This window comes from Sinocyclocheilus rhinocerous, unplaced genomic scaffold (genome assembly GCF_001515625.1).
Source record: "Sinocyclocheilus rhinocerous isolate Xijiao unplaced genomic scaffold, SAMN03320098_v1.1 scaffold287, whole genome shotgun sequence".
Taxonomy (NCBI): domain Eukaryota; kingdom Metazoa; phylum Chordata; class Actinopteri; order Cypriniformes; family Cyprinidae; genus Sinocyclocheilus; species Sinocyclocheilus rhinocerous.
The window spans coordinates 2,411,155-2,427,268 of record NW_015633524.1 but is presented as its reverse complement, the minus strand read 5'-3'; the positions used below and the strand labels follow the sequence as shown (position 1 = coordinate 2,427,268).

Genomic DNA, 16,114 nt, shown 5'->3' with positions numbered 1-16,114 from the left:
AGCGTTTACGTTATATTCATTGAAAATCCCTGCGATATGCTTCCTTAGCACATTCATGAGATTTCAAGAGATTAGCAGCGATATCCAACTAATGAATGAGTTTTGAGTCTTTTAATTCATTCCTTCTTTCCAGGAATCAGAGGGTGCTACGAGGCACGTTTTGTCATTCAGCCTGTTTTGAAGGATGCATCAAGTGTATCCTCTTGTCCTTCAGATCCCACAATCCTTTGCACACATTCCAATGTGCGAAAAACAATATACTGAAAATGAAGTGTTATTGTTGATATTTTTTTTAAATAAATCATAATGCTAAATTGTGCATAATGTAATCCTCTGGGAGACCACACACTGTTGTCATTACCTGTATAGCATTAATAGAAAGTTTTTCCAACTCTCCAAAATGGCGCTTAAAAAAAACAGGAAAGTGCCTATTTCTTCTAAATTATGATGCTTTTGATGTAAAAATCTTGATAACATTATAAGGGGACCTCAGAGAACAGTACAAAATAATTTTAAAAAGGCATTTAATTCCATGCTATTCCTCTCACAAACCTGTTTTTCGTCATTTGTGAAAACTGAGAGATGCAATTCCCGTGTTCACTGTAATTGCACGGAAAAGAGCCATCAGCATTACACCGAATTTTAAAGTTTTGTGATCCACTGAAAAGTCAAAGAAAGTCCAAATGGTTACAAGAGGGTATAAGGTTTCATTTTTGGGTGAAGAATGTATGAATTGATGAAGTAGCCTATGCGAATTGTGACATATTCCTTTCACAATGAATCTTTTAGACGGCAATTCTGGTGCATGTTTGAAGGAGGGGTCTTTAGTCATTATGTGTACGGTTAATTATTAATGTTATATTGTTACAACTCGTGCATACTAATTAAGCCTGCCATATTACACTCAAATTAGAAAAAAAGTGAGGACTAGAAGAATCGGAAACCGACAAAATGTTGGAGGGAAATGCAGTATGTGTGCTTTTTGACACATCTCAGCCTTCACCTCAGCTGTGATTAATGCAGCATGTGGAATTGCTGCAAGCTTTAGATAATGATGGAGACTGTGCTCCTTATGTTCAGAACACACGCTAATGTGTTCGCCTGTAACCTGTCAGGATTTCACAGTCCACTCAATCACTAAAAGAGAGTTCACAAATGGAAAAAGGTCCATATCTTACTGCTCAACAGAAAAAAGAAAGAAAGAAAGAAATGGACTTTGTTCCCACAGCTCACAGCATTCAGAGGAAATGTTGTTGTCAGGACGTGACAATAATCCTTCTTGATTCCTTTAGAAAATATCAGAGACTTATGTTTTTTATATATTAGAAAACAGGTATATAATAAACCTTAAATGTTTAGATAATGCTTGCACTGCTTTCAAGATTATTTAGTTCATTTGTGAAAGTGCAGCACATCCTAGTGGATATAGAGGAACTCAACTCTGGTTTGGCTTTGTAGTATCAACACAACAACAAAAATCTATGTTTTGTTGTCTTTAATCAATGTATAAATCCACATATGTGAAATACATTTCGTAATTTGATGAAGTAACAATTTAAGTACAAATTGTTTCCCGAAAAACAATAACTGGGTTGCAAACAACTGGAACAATTCTCATTTCCTACTAAAAAAAAAAAAGTTCTTTTGTACGGTCTTGTTTGAATAGACTTTGATTAATATAACAATTAATTACATATACACATATTTGCAAAGATTCTACATTCAGTGAGTAGGCAGTAGATACAGAGACACATTTCATACTGGCAGAAAATAAAGATTTCTGTCAAGCGTGTTTAGCATTCTGAAGCAATAAAACACTCATACAAAGCTTCATCTTAATTGCTTTTAAAAATGAAAATGTGTTTTTTTTTTAATTATTATAAGAAAAGCATTTGAACAGAAAAAAATGTTTGGTTTAACTGTAAACAGTTAACTCTTTATTGTCAGGCTCAGCAGACGGCCAGACCACAGGGTGCTGTGATATGTAATTAACTCCCATGACCTGCAGTAAATTTAATCATTTCCTTCCAGTTGCACTCTGAAAGAGTATCCGTTTATTAGATTCTTCCTAAAAAAAGACACTGATGCAGATAATCAACCGATTTTATAGGCTACGTTTTCTTTTCTCATTAGACGGCTCAAACGTCATCGTCAGACACTAAGGCTCATTAAAACACACACAAAAAATGAGCTCCTTCGGATGAGAATAGCTCGGCAACATTACAAACTCTGAAACAAGAAGCCCGCGCACCATTAACAAAAATGAAAAAAATTGGAAACTTCAATACAAAACATTCTACTGGAGGTTAAAGGGTTAAACCTTCAAAGGGTTTTTATCGATTGTCAGTCTGTCAAGGACTAGATGATGCACCATACAGTGATCAGTATGCAGTTTTTTCTCCATATGAATGACAGTGTGAAATTTACATGAATGGTGTCATTTGGGATTGTAGCGTGTATGAGGTAGGTATGAGTGGGTATAGGGAGGACCAATGATTGTCAAGAAAACTGAAGTTGCTGCCAAAGCAGTACTTCAATCACAATTTTCAGTGAAATGTTTGACAAGATTTATAGAGGAATTTAAATGCAACTCCAATTCGCTTGACAACTTGAAGGTAGCTACAAATTATACTTTTCAACGTCCTGCTTCGCACAGTAAAATATTCCTGTAACCAAGCATAAAAGAGCTTTGATGAGGTTTCCGAATTATAATGGGCACTTACTGTCAAAATAGGAATTACAGAACAATCGAAAGCCTCTGCAAAAATCAACTTTGAAAGGGGGGCTCATTGAGACAGCTTGAGCATTTTTATTTCAAATTCGGTTTCATCAGCAACAGCAGGGTGCAGAGAGCAAAGTCCTGTATTATTTATTCCCTCTTTGATTTGCATCTCCAGCACATAATGTAAGCTCTTTAAATGACAGTTCTCTTCACTGTGCTTTGGCCCATCCATCAGGTAATGTCATTTCCATTAGCTGGGCAGAGCAGTGTGTGTTCTTAGGTTGTATTGTGCTTGAGTGGTCCACAGACATCCAATTAATAGCGACACCCAGTGTCCCATCTCATGCTGGCCATTCAGATGTGTGTTGATGGCAACCATGCTGTGTCCAATCTAGGTTTGAGAACATGCTAACATTTGGCTGCAGTTTTGACAAACAAATCTAATCATCTTAAATGTTTCAAAACAAAATCTGACTACTTAAGCATATAAAAGCTCAAATGAAAACAGTGCAGGCTAGTCAGCATGAATGGTGTACTTACTGTCCTTAATCAGAAAAGCACAGTGTCGGGTTCTGGGTCTGGGAATAACGTGAAGCTCTTCCGAATCTCCTGAGAAAGGAGTGATTCTTGCTCGCAGTGAGGAGGAAGAATACTGGGAAGTTCAAAGAGCGGAACAGATCCCTTCAAACCAGCCGGAGGGTAAAGACCTTGGGTCAAAAAGACAATGGATATGAATGAAACCGGAAAGAGCAGAATGCCTTGAATACACTATAGTTCAGACTATTTGAACTGGTCTTCATAACTCTCACAGTCACAATCCTTACAAAAAGTGCTGCATTGTTAATGTATCATGATTACCATACTCATAAACCATGGTATTTGAATGGTACACCAAGGTATGTTAAAGACCATGATAATACCATGGTACATGTCCATAAAACCATGGTATTACCAATGTAACACCCCCCCCCCAAATAAATTATTTTTGAATGTGGGTCAAACACAATAGGAGGGCTATACAACCTAAATGGAATTACTGAGAAATTTCTTGTATTTTCAATTAATGCTGGATGGTCTGATTTAGTAATTAATCTCCTGCTAAAATGGATCAAAGTATAACAGTAAACAAGACAAAATATCAACCACAGGCACAGGAAAATTTGAAATAGATATCACTATAACAATAAACCACCATGCAACAGTGAAGGAACAGGTTTTCTTGGTATCCCTGAAGATACATTTTCACAACCGTAAGACATTTTTGCTGAGTTACAATATACAGAGCAAGCATTTCTCTTACCTTTTTGTTTCAGGTCTAAATCTGGCCTTCCATAATCTTTAGTAGAGCTGATCTTCTTCTCTTGGCTCTGTAGACCTGACACTTTGGGGTCCACAGGATGCATTGCGACGTAAGCGGAGTCCCACTCATAACTCTCATCCACAGAGCCTCTTCTAGATCTAAAGTCAGAAGATAAAGGAATGTACATATAGTTAAGTCTAATGTGGATACCTTAAATCAGGGATCTCCAACCCTGCTCCTGGAGAGCTACTGTCCTGCAGACTTCTGCAGCGTTCAAGTCCTCCTGGGACATTCGTACTTACGAGTTGCATTAAAGTCACTTTGGTCGAATGGCGATTTAACTTTTCTACATAAAATTCCACGATTTTTTAAACTCTACATCACCAAATGATGAATAAAGAATGAACATCTTTTTTTCTGTTTTTATTCAATTCATGATGGTGATGTAAACGGAGTCATATATTCTATGGTAATTATACAATAATATAATATTTTGTTTATGTAACTTGTATAGTCTTAATTTACATTACAAAAATCCTTGGGTCTTAAAGAAAATTATGAGTTTCCCACTCATAATAACGACTTTGTGGTGGCGTTCAAGTGCCTTCAACTCGTAAATACGATCTATCCAACTTGACTTGAATGCACCACTTCGTTCCAACCCTGCTCCAACACACCTGCTTGTAATTATCAAGAAGCCCTGAACAAAGTCACTGGAAGGCAAGCCTGCAACCTTTAGCCAAAAAAGTGGGATGGCTAATGCTAACACTTCCGCTTTGGTGGTACACAGAGAAGGAAACCAGAGGCCGATTTTTTGAAAGGATGTCAATGGAGGTGAGGCTTCACTACGCTGAATAAACAGCTTTTGTGAGGAAACTGCTTATCATTTAATGAATCGACAGCCTATCGGCTAATCTTCAACTTGTTTGCTAGTTTTGGATTTAACTATTTTTAGAGTTTACGCCGAAAAAAATGCTGTTTTATAAGAGAAGTCAGACTTTTTGTGACAGGTAGGATTTAGTTTACAGCACTTCTCATTCATTTCTATCATATCCGTAAACGGCGATTGTCTGTCACACAACTCTTGACTGAAATTCAATGACATCAAGGCTGTAATGTGATTGGTTATCAAGGCACACGTGATCCAAGTTGACTGTTACGCCTTCTCCAATGATAAGTAATACAGACCCTCATATCTACCAATAATAATCAGGTGTGTTTGATTGGGGTTGGAGTTGAAATCTGTGGGATGGTAGCTCTCCAGGAACAGGGTTGGAGTCCCTTGTAACACTCCAAAGAGAAAGGAAAACTTGAAATAGCATCATATGACCCCTTTAAATAAAAGTCCTGGGGCAATATAGTATTCAAAAAACCTATTGTATTATCATAGCAGTAGCCAAAAATGGCATTACCATTAGGGCTGGGAAAATAAATCGATGCATCGTGAATCGAGAAATGATTCAGCATCAATTCTGAGATTTTCTGAATGCATCGCAATTCTTTCTCGAGTCTTAGTTTTGAACAGCAGATGGCACTGCATGCTTTAGAAACAGCTGTATTCTGCTTGTTTCCAAATCCTTACACACACTTGAACCTAAAATAATCATTCATAAAATTCGAAAAGGTTGAAGCGAATTACAAGGGTGTTCACAGTGGGCTGTGTTTACATTAATCTTGTGTCATAAAAGCATTCTGAGCCGAGGTGAAATTACATGACTCAGCCGAATGCACAAGCGCCCTTCAGCACTCTTCTTCATGAGCATTTGAGTGTGCGGATAAAAACTAGATTAGAGCGCCATCTGCTGTTAAAATCTAAGCTTAGAATGGATTCCAGAGAGAATTGCAATGCATTCGGAAGATCTCAGAATCTATCCATGAATTTCCACCCTAATTACCATGGTATACACAAACTGTGGTATTAAATGCAAGTCCAAAAACACATGGTAATACCATGGTCTTCTGTTAAAAAAACATGACATTATCAATGCAGATACTAAGAGTACCCATAGTATATTTTGTAAGAGGATCAATCATAAAAATCAATTGAAATCATTAGAAACAGCTTAAGATAAATATATGGAGAAAGGCAAAGAACAGTCAGTTGTACCTTTCATGTCGTTCAGGCTCAGGACGTTCACTGTCCTCTGTGGTCTCTGGAGAGCTGGTCAGAGTAGGGCTGAGAGAGAAATGCCTGCTGTTAGGTGCATCCATGCTGCCTCTGCCACTGCTTTGGCTTGCATAACTTCTGTAGCTTCCCTCTGTCTCGGAACTTTTCCTGTATCTGTTCATTTCCACATCAACCTCCTGCCCATCTTCATCTTCCTCCTCTCTCTCCCCCTCTTGGCTTTGGCTCTGTCTTCCAGATGGCAAGGCTGGCAGAGAAGGGCAATAAGGCCGAGGCCAGATAGAACCCCCTGTTGATAAGGCAGCATGAGTGCTATGTCCCGACACTAGCTTTTTGCGGGATTGTGAGTTATTCATAGAGCTATTATATGATTTAGAAGCCTGGTGATGGGGGTCTTGTGTTTGACTTTCTAAAGGCACAGATGAATCTGTTTGCAAACTAGGACTACTTTTAGGCTTATCTGCCACCGAGTTTGGTCTGCATGCAAAGGGGGATGTTGTAGAATCTCGACCAAGTGTCAGCGAGTCTATCCAGGCATTAGGGGTCAAAAAATGGTCCTTGTATAATTTTGAGTCTAAACTTTGGGTGCTCTTGTGGCGATTACAATTGTTTGACCCCAGACTCTTTGTCTTCCGAGGCATTGTTCCAGAGACATTGATTTGAGATACAGTTTTGCTCGACCAATTGTTCAACGTCTGCTGCTTTCTTAAACTTGCATGTCCTGACTCTACTGATCTGTTATTTACAAGATCTGATAATCTGGGTCGGTCATAATCTAGAGTCTCATAACTGTGATCTGAGCCCAGCATGGACCTTGAATATGGAGACTGGCTCTCAAGAGCAGGGCCATCTACACTCATCTCTGAATAAACACTAGTTGGATTTATCTGTCTAGTGCTTCTTTCTATGGTCTTCCTCTGCTGATTGTCTGAGGATGAATAAATACATGGGTCAAAATAATGTTGACTTCTGCTTGAGGTCCTCTGATCTCTATGCCCTACATCTGTTTTGGTATTCTCCAATTTGTAGATTAAGGGTTCATCCATTACACGGCCAAGACTTGACTCAACAGGAGTTCTGCTTCGTCTTCGGTCCCATGTTTGTGATTTTTGGTGTTCCCCTCTGTCTAGACTACGAGACCTTTGGTAGTTAGATCTCTGGATGGAATAGTAACCTTGCTGATTCTGCCTATACTTGGTATCCTTTCCATGAGAGGTATGTAGGGGCACCAAGCTTGCAGAAGAAATCCTGTGTCTTTCCTCCCATGGAATGCAAGAGGCAGCTCTTCCCTTCAACATGCTGGCATTCTCAGATAAAAGGCTTTGTCTAATGGCTTGGTAGTTACCCTGAGGAGTTGAGGTTTCTCGAACTTTCCAGATTCTTCCATACTCATCATCTGTCTGTTCATGACTATATGGATTTCGATCAACAGTGTACTTGCGCAGTTCCTTTTCAAGCTCCTCTCTCTCACGAGCTAAAGATAAACAGCGACTTAGGTTTCCTTGTTCCCTCTCATGCTCCATCTGCAAAACCAGGTTACTGGCTGTAGAGTGTTTGGTACCTTGTTTCACGGACTGCAGACCCAGAGTACTTTCTGAATGAGGATAGAGAAAAGAGTCACTATTATCTGATGAGAGACTTGTCTGGTCTGGTCCATCCAAGAACTCTTGCTCCAGAATTGGCATGTAATGTCCGTTCAACGAGAGGTGCTTAGCCATAGCTCGTGTTCTGCTAGAAGAAGGGATATCTGATGCGAAAGGTGGAAGATCCACTGAAAGGACAAAAGGTGGCTTTTTTCTTTCATCCCTGTAGGATCTCAAAGACTGGGATTTCTGGATTCTGAAGCTCCTGTTTCTTTCTGATGACCGATGGGAGTTTTGACTTGGGTTTCTCTTGATCTGAGAACTGACAATATTGGCGTCTTCACAAGAATCGACAATAAAGCGTCCGTCAGGACCTCGGTGGATGAACTCCACAGAGGACACAGGGGCAAGTGATGCCCGATGGAGATGGCTCTCAGGGGGGGAATGGTAGGATGGAGGGTGAGCTTGAGGCAGGAGATGTTGCCGCTGGGCATGAAAATCACTGTGACTAGACTTTTCAAGGGAGGAGTGATTGGAAGAAGAGGAAGTGTAGGAGAGTGGACGAGCTGGTAGGAGCCTTTGGTTCAGGGTGTTGTCAGGGCTGCTAAGGTCAAGGATAGGAATTTAGTACATTCCAAAATGGTTGCAATGAATAGGAACAATTTGGGCAATGAAAAAGGGTTTCATGAGGTGAGAGTGGTGAACTTACTTTTCAGAAGGGTTATTATTTATTGCAGGAGGGAGATCTGAAAGGAGGGAACCAATTTTACAATGGAATGAGTGACAGGATAAATGATCATGCATGAAGAATAACAATATGAGGTAAAGGAGTGAGAGCATCTTCTAAGATGGATACATTGAGGCAGACTGTTAAAACAGTTCTAAGCAGTTCAAAGTGTTGTTTCTTTACCCTTGACATTCTGCCTACGCTTTCGGTTCCTTTTGTGAAAAATGAAACAGACTATTGCCAGGGTCAGGATAAGAGCAAGACAAAGGAGTCCTACTCCACCCATAACACCAGCCATTAGCTGGTCAGGAAAGTCTAGGAGGCGGGAACTGGTTGGGTGCATATTCATTCCTGCAGAGCGCAAAGAAAGGTTTTAATGGTTGGGTATGTGAAAAGACTTATAGATTTTATTATAAGTATAGCTTAGAGTAATAAATTCTAACAATTTCTGAAGGAAATATTACAAGCAGGTGATTAGAACAGGGAATGTGTGAAGCACTAACCGATGGTGGAGACACTGATTGATGGACTGGGCATGCTCAGCTGATCTCCACGTTGAGAGAGAAGCCTCAGTTCATACTTGCAGTCCTTCAGAGAGTGATACATCGTGAGAAAAATGACAACATAAGGATGAAAGCAAAGGGAGAATGGGTTGCATTTATCAAAAATGACAAGCTGACTGATTTGTGAAAATCTCAGATCATGTCTTCGAGAACATTTACCTTACATAACCCTGGAAGAAAGATTTGACTCTCAACTGGGCTAATGTTCTCTTTCAGATTAATCCATTCCCCTCCTTCAAGGCGTGACTGTACGACAAAACTGTCAATGTGTGGAGAATGGGACTGAGGCACTGACCACCACAGAAGAATTCCCTCTGAACTCTTATTGATCAAGAGATTTGTAGGTGGTACCAGCTTGACCACAACAGGAAGTGAATCTGTAAAATAAAATATTAAATGAGAGAGACTGAAATGAACAGCTTGCTTTTATTCAATTATTCACAGTGTGTAGCATAAATACAGATGGTTTAACATTAATTTGAGTCTGCATGAGGTAGCCAGCACACAGACTAAGTGGTTTTAAAGACCCAATGAAATCAAAATTGGAGTTCTGTGGCTTTTAGACCATGTCTATTAGCTTTGAGGCCATCTATATGCTAGTACATTTCTAGAAAAAGAGGAAAATTAATTAAAATGGATGAAAATGATGAGATATTCAAATTTAAATGTACAGGATTTCTCTTCTTTCTATGTACAATAGTTTGTTCAATAAAATGCCATCCTCCTAATATCATGTGTCACTTAATAGCAACAAAATATAACAAATCATGGTTCACGGCCATGAAAACTAGGTTCATAAAACCATTTCATAAGGTCTTGAAAGTTTATTATGCACATCTAATGTTTACCCAGAGTTGTGATGGTGGTGATCTCACTGAAGGGCCCAGTGCCAATTTTATTTTGGGCCATAACACTGAACTGGTACTCCGTAGCAGGAAGAAGATTGGTGACCAACAGACTGTTCTCAGTGGAGAGGTCTGAGAAAGACAACCACTCTTGCTTTTCCTCTTTCCTTTCTGCTGACACCTGCTTATACCTGAAAAAAAAATGTTAGCAAGTTTAAAAAAAAAAAAAAAAAAAAAAGATTTATGAAGACAGGCTTAAACCATCCAGTGAAAAGTAGCAACAACAATACTAACTTTTTTCAGTAGCGTAAAATTAGCTAAAACATTTTTAAGTGACATTTTTACCAACTAATAGCAATGCTGCACGACAAAATGCTACATTTTTTGGGGGGGAGATTTGTGCACCTTCTTGAGATTTGTATTGTGCATGCAGCTTTGTGACTCTGCTTTGCATTGTTTTGCATTTAGAGTAAATTTATTAGATAAGCACTGCTCTTATTACAAAAAAATATAATGTGACAGACTACAATTTCAAAATACTTAAGATTTACAGAGATGAACTCTAACAAGTCAGACACCAACCAGACAGTGAATTTCTGGGCATATCCTCCATCAAAGCCAGCTACCCAAGAGACATTGGCCCGGTTAATTCCTGGGATCACAGATACTGATGACACTGCATGTGGACTTGTACCTGTGAATCAGAAGGAAACAAGATATGTGTGACATATGTAGTGTGATACATGAGGTGTGACAGCAAGTTGCAAGTTCAATCTAGATGAGGACTACTCAACTATCTCAGCGGCCACTAGACAAGATTTCCTTTAGCCCCTTTAGGGCTTTTATTTAGCTAAAATTCAAGCCCAAAATGAACACAGAATATGTCTGTGCTTACTGTTACAATAAACATCACATGGCCCAAGTGCGGTAGTAATGATCTAGATGCTTCAAGTCTTACCCAGCACAAGGACTGTTGTTCTGACAGATACAGTGGCTACTCGGTTGGTGGAGCTGCACTCCCATTCCCCCTGGTGGTCTTTATTGAGAGGACGCAGAATGAGGGAGCCATTCGCTGCTACAGTGAACAGTGAGCGAGAGGCTGTGCCAACCTAAAAGGAGCAGTGCCATAATGAAGCATATAATGAGATTAAACACCAATTTTAATTAAAACTTGATTTCCAGCTGTAAGGGGGTGCATTATAATATTTGGAGAAAATGAAAAATATTTGTGCACAGGATTGATGCTATTTTTTCTAATGTTAATCAGCACAGTACATAAGCAGTTGTAAACTATTGCTGCTGAACATTACACCTCATAACATTACAGGAATGTTCTGGGTTAAATATGTGTTTAGCTCAATCAGCAACATCTGTGGTTTGTTGTTTACCACAGAAAATAATTTAAACGTGTCCCCTAGTTTGAAAGAACAAACATAAAACATGTACAGTAAGACACTTTCAATGGAAGTCTATGGAGTATTTAAAACAGAAAAATTATTTATAAACTTAACATGGTATTTCTACTAGAATTACCATTAGTTATTAGAACTGAAAAAGGGGGATTTTTTTATTGTAAATACTGTTGCTTTGTTTGTGCTACAAAATATGGTAGAATACCTTCACTTTGACAAGTGAACAAAGAATGTAATTGTAAAGCACAGTGTAATGACTTTGACCTTTTTCCAGCTGACTTTTGGAGCCGGATTACCGTCCATCTGACATGGAATAACAAGCATGCCCCCAACATCCTGTCTGTACTCCTTACGAGGTGACACTTTAAATGATGGAGGATCCTAAAAGATGAAAACACTCATATTATGGCTTGAAAATTCACACTGACCATAACTAATTGTATTTCCATTCCATCACTTTTTCCCCACAACATTCTAAGACATATATCTGTTATATATGGAAGCCGTTTCTGCCACTGAATAAAAATAAAAAAGGTAATTGTGACTTATTGTCTCACAATTCTGACTTTTTCCTCAGTCTGACTTTATAACACGGAATTGTGAGTTATAAAGTCAGAATTGTGAGATATAAACTTGCAGTTTTAAGAAAAAAGCCAGTCTTTTTCCCCCTCAGAACTGGACTTTACAATTTGCAATTGCAAGTTTATATCTCACAATTCTGAGAAAAAAGTCAGAATTTCGAGTTTGTATCTCACAATTCTGACTTTATTTTTTGCAATTGAGAGTTTTTATCACGCAGTCCTAAGAAAAAGTCAGATTTGCGAGTTTGTATCTCATATTTGTGAGAAAAAAGTCGGAATTGTGAGATAAAAAGTCGGAATTACCTTTTTTTTTTTTTTATTCTGTGGCACAAACGGGCTTCCATAGTTATAAACATTTGTATTTTTACATATTGTAATATCTTTATTGTTATTTTTTTACATATCTATTTTTACAAATAATTATTTTGTTACAGAAAACAAAAGTAAAAAAAAAATTAAAATGGCAACACTCTGTAAAGCCCCACCTGTAGTATAACGGTGGTGGGCTCAGACTGGCCCATTGTCCCAAAACTATTGTAGGGAGTACACGTGTATACACCTGCAGCGTCGTCATTAGCTGTCACTATGATTATAGAGCCTTCTGAAGTCAGTGTCCATCCAGGATACTGTTGAAAGAAATTCACAGTTATTCTGAGTGTTTTCTGAAATTTTTGAAAGGTGTGAGGTTACGTCATCAAGAGAGGGGTATAAGTGTAAGCACAGCATGGTGTCACCGAATTAAAATCAATATGTCAAACATTAGTAGCGGAGAAAAAGCACTCAGGAAAGCACTTAGGAGTAGCAGTGCACTTATAAAATGTACATATGAAAGGTTAAATACTTTTTTGTATGGATAGTGAGAAAAGCAAGTTACTCACCATGCCTAAATCGAGTGGTTTGTCGTCTTTGATCCAGTCGACATGTGATAATGGTGGTTCAGCTCTGATGGGGCACGCAATGACGCCCCTCATGCCAGTGGGGAGGAAGGTCAACGAGGGCATCTTTATCACCTGTGCTGGGTCTGTTAAAGAAGATATATATTGTTTTAAATATTATTTTTAAATTTGGGGTAAAATTGTTATTTTTTATGCTCATTATAGTTTCATTTATTTGATGAAAAATAGAATAAAAAAGTAATATTGTGAAATATTATTACAATGCAAAATAACTTCTATTTGAATATATATTAAAATTTAATTTTTTTTCCTGTGACGCAAAGATGAATTTTCAGCATCATTACTCCAGTCTTTAGTGTCACATGATCCTTCAGAAATCATTCCAATATGCTAATCAATATCAATGGTTGTGGATTCTTTGATGAACAGAAAGTTAATCAAGAACAGCATTTATTATACATGTATATATATAATGTAATAAAATATCTGGATGTGCTATATTCTATATCTCATGTATATATAAATTTGAACATAAAAGTGATCGAAACTAGTGTTGTTTCTTGTTCAACTTGGAGTACAGTAGTGTGTGAAATTTATACTAGTGTAGGAAAAGGCAAATTCATTATTTCCATTTTGCACTATGATATGAGAAACTCTTACGCTGCACAGTGAGGGTGGCTGAGGCAGAGGGGGATATATGAAGTCCATTAGAGGGCATGCAGGTGTAGTTCCCAGAATCCTCTGGAGTCAAACGTGATATGAGAAGTGTACCGTCCACTATGACCTTAACACGAGACTTCAGAGACCTAAAACAAACACACATGGATACTGCATAAGCTACATGTTACCGGTAAATAATAAGGTGGAGGTTCACAGTTTTAGAAGAGAACTCACTCAATGTGATAAATATCTTCTCCTTGTCTTTGCCACACATAGGTCATGTTGGGTGGATCAGCTTCAGCCTGGCACTTCAACTTGGCATCCTGGGACATGTTGAGAACAGTGTCCGTTGGAGGAATTACGATCACTGGAGGGCCTGTTAGAAAAAAAACACACAATGTTCCATTATTGCAGCAATACGAATAATACGTTTCACTTGCTTTTCCTTGTAAAAAAAAAAAAATTGCTAACTTTAAAAAAAAAAAAAAAAAAAAGTATTTATTATGGAAATAATAGACTTTAAAATAATATACTTGTGCAAAGTAAATGAAGTGTTTTCAGACACTTAACTGCATGTTATTTACAATTAAATAGAAATGTATTACATTTTAAATTTATATTAAAAGCAATTATTTAAATTTTCGAGGACTTTTTTGACACACACAGGACTTACATGCATCTTTATATGTAATTTCATAATTACTCCATTGTCTTTGAAATGTGGTTAAAGTGTACTGTTGAATGTACTGACAAGCAATGGCAAACTCAAATGTACTTTAATATACTTTATACTACTATAATGTTATTTCTATTTGTTATTTTATATTTTTTTAATTACACATGATAAAGTTGCAATTTAGTAAATTAAAATATATTAACTTTAAACGGAATATCAAACACACTACAGTTAAAATTATAATCAAGTACTTTTCATGTGCTTTAGCATGTTTGTCAATGCACCAAAATAAGTGTACTTATATAAAGCCTGACAAAAGATTATTCAAACATAATGATTTAAATGTACTTTAAAGTAAAATTTTTATTTGACATTATTACAAAGTGCACTTTTTAAACTTAAGTGTATTCAGAAACCTAGCCATCCAAGTTTACTCTCTGTAAGTACACTTAAGCGGCCTTTCATTAATATTGTATTAACCGCATATACATTTTAAAATATACTTTTAAGATTTTAAGTACTGTATATGACATTTGGCAAACGCAAACTTGTATTGTTTTACACGTTCATTTCCTGGGAATTGAACCCATGAGTTTGCCATTGCTGGAATTTGCTGTACTGTTTGAGCTACAGACACTTGAAAAGGAAGAGTGCTTAAATGTAATGTAATAAAACACCACCACTAGGTGGCGCCATTCGATCATAAAAGCTTATAATTTTCATGTAGAATATTATAGCATGAGCCAGGGGTTTCAAAACTATTGCAACTACTGTGAACATTGTCCCCCTTCCCCTTTTTTGTGGCAATAACCATATTTTAAGACCAAAACAGAAACATCTGCAAATCAGTTACATGCAAGTCGATCCAATACATGTGCAATCTGCATCAGTAATTCTAATATATGGCTCGCACTCACGTACCAAATTTCCACCAAATTAGTTATGATTAATGGGCAAACATTATACCATCTAATAAATATTTATGAGCAAGTCTGATGTATAATGGTCTCCCCAACACTTCTCAGATCGTTTCAATGTGCCTAACCTGAGCAATACAGATAATCATCCTAAATGAGGAGAAAACATCAGTGCTGACTTACCAATGACTTTGAGCTTTGTGAGGTGAGTCACATTTCCTTCAGTGTTGGAGGCGTGACACTGATACTGGCCTGATGTTTCTCTGCTTACAGCATGGAAAGATACACTTCCATTCATGATCTATAGGATCAAAATGAGATATATGAAGTGGAGGATAAATATATTCTAGATGTGATCCTCTATTGCATTTGTGAATCTGATGAAGTCAATCCATGTCTGTTAGCTTTAAGGTCAAAGTGAGTACAGCCCCAAAGTTGACAAAACAAACTTCTTCCTTTTCCAGGAAAATGGATAAAAAATGCTTATGACTATTATTGTTTGGAGTGGTGTATACATATTTTTGTCCAATCAAATGCTCTCCAAAATGAGCACTTGCAAGTAGTAAATCATAGTTTTTTTTTCAGGCTGTGATGTGAACTACACGTTATTGTCTGTTTAAAAAAGGACATGCACTTTGATATGTCACACCCAACTTTCCATAGGAAATATATCTACACAGGGAAGATAATAGCATTTGTCAACCATTTCATGGGGTTTTAAGTACTAAAAGCCCACCTTTACTTTGCTTTGAGGATTTATAGGTCGTCCATCTTTAGACCAGGTTATTGTAGGCCGTGGATTTCCCTGAGCTGCACACTTCAGGGTTACCGATCTCCCTACAAACACTTCAGCTCCAGGAGGGGAGGTCTCCGTAAACACAGGAGGCGCTAGACATAGGAGTAAGCAAAGAAAACAGTCATCATGATCTTCAAAAAAACTGAAAAGATTTATTAACGATCAAATGTGATGTTATAAAGAGCAGTTCATAAATGAGTTATTCTTCATGTTGGAGAGTTACTAACAAAAAGCATTGTAATTCAATTCGATTTTGAATTACATACTCTAGTTAAACATTTTAAATATAAATCTACACTACTGCTTAACAG

General features: G+C 37.6%; 1 protein-coding gene across 1 annotated transcript in view; it reads right to left on the bottom strand.

The window, feature by feature from the left end:
* Positions 1–1,952: 1,952 nt before the first annotated feature.
* LOC107744139 (protein turtle homolog A-like) overlaps positions 1,953–16,114 on the bottom strand; it is a 33,233-nt gene continuing 19,071 nt past the window's right edge. Inside the window, exons 5-22 of the mRNA XM_016557647.1 lie at positions 15,744–15,895; positions 15,191–15,308; positions 13,649–13,790; positions 13,415–13,560; positions 12,737–12,879; positions 12,344–12,484; positions 11,542–11,658; positions 10,824–10,974; positions 10,448–10,559; positions 9,869–10,056; positions 9,180–9,397; positions 8,961–9,045; positions 8,641–8,808; positions 8,440–8,476; positions 6,130–8,334; positions 4,023–4,180; positions 3,263–3,429; positions 1,953–3,113 (exon numbers count right to left, since the gene is read on the bottom strand). Coding sequence (XP_016413133.1) covers positions 3,272–3,429; positions 4,023–4,180; positions 6,130–8,334; positions 8,440–8,476; positions 8,641–8,808; positions 8,961–9,045; positions 9,180–9,397; positions 9,869–10,056; positions 10,448–10,559; positions 10,824–10,974; positions 11,542–11,658; positions 12,344–12,484; positions 12,737–12,879; positions 13,415–13,560; positions 13,649–13,790; positions 15,191–15,308; positions 15,744–15,895 — 4,439 coding nt within the window. The 3' untranslated portion in view covers positions 1,953–3,113; positions 3,263–3,271. The remainder of the gene's footprint in view (positions 3,114–3,262; positions 3,430–4,022; positions 4,181–6,129; positions 8,335–8,439; positions 8,477–8,640; positions 8,809–8,960; positions 9,046–9,179; positions 9,398–9,868; positions 10,057–10,447; positions 10,560–10,823; positions 10,975–11,541; positions 11,659–12,343; positions 12,485–12,736; positions 12,880–13,414; positions 13,561–13,648; positions 13,791–15,190; positions 15,309–15,743; positions 15,896–16,114) is intronic.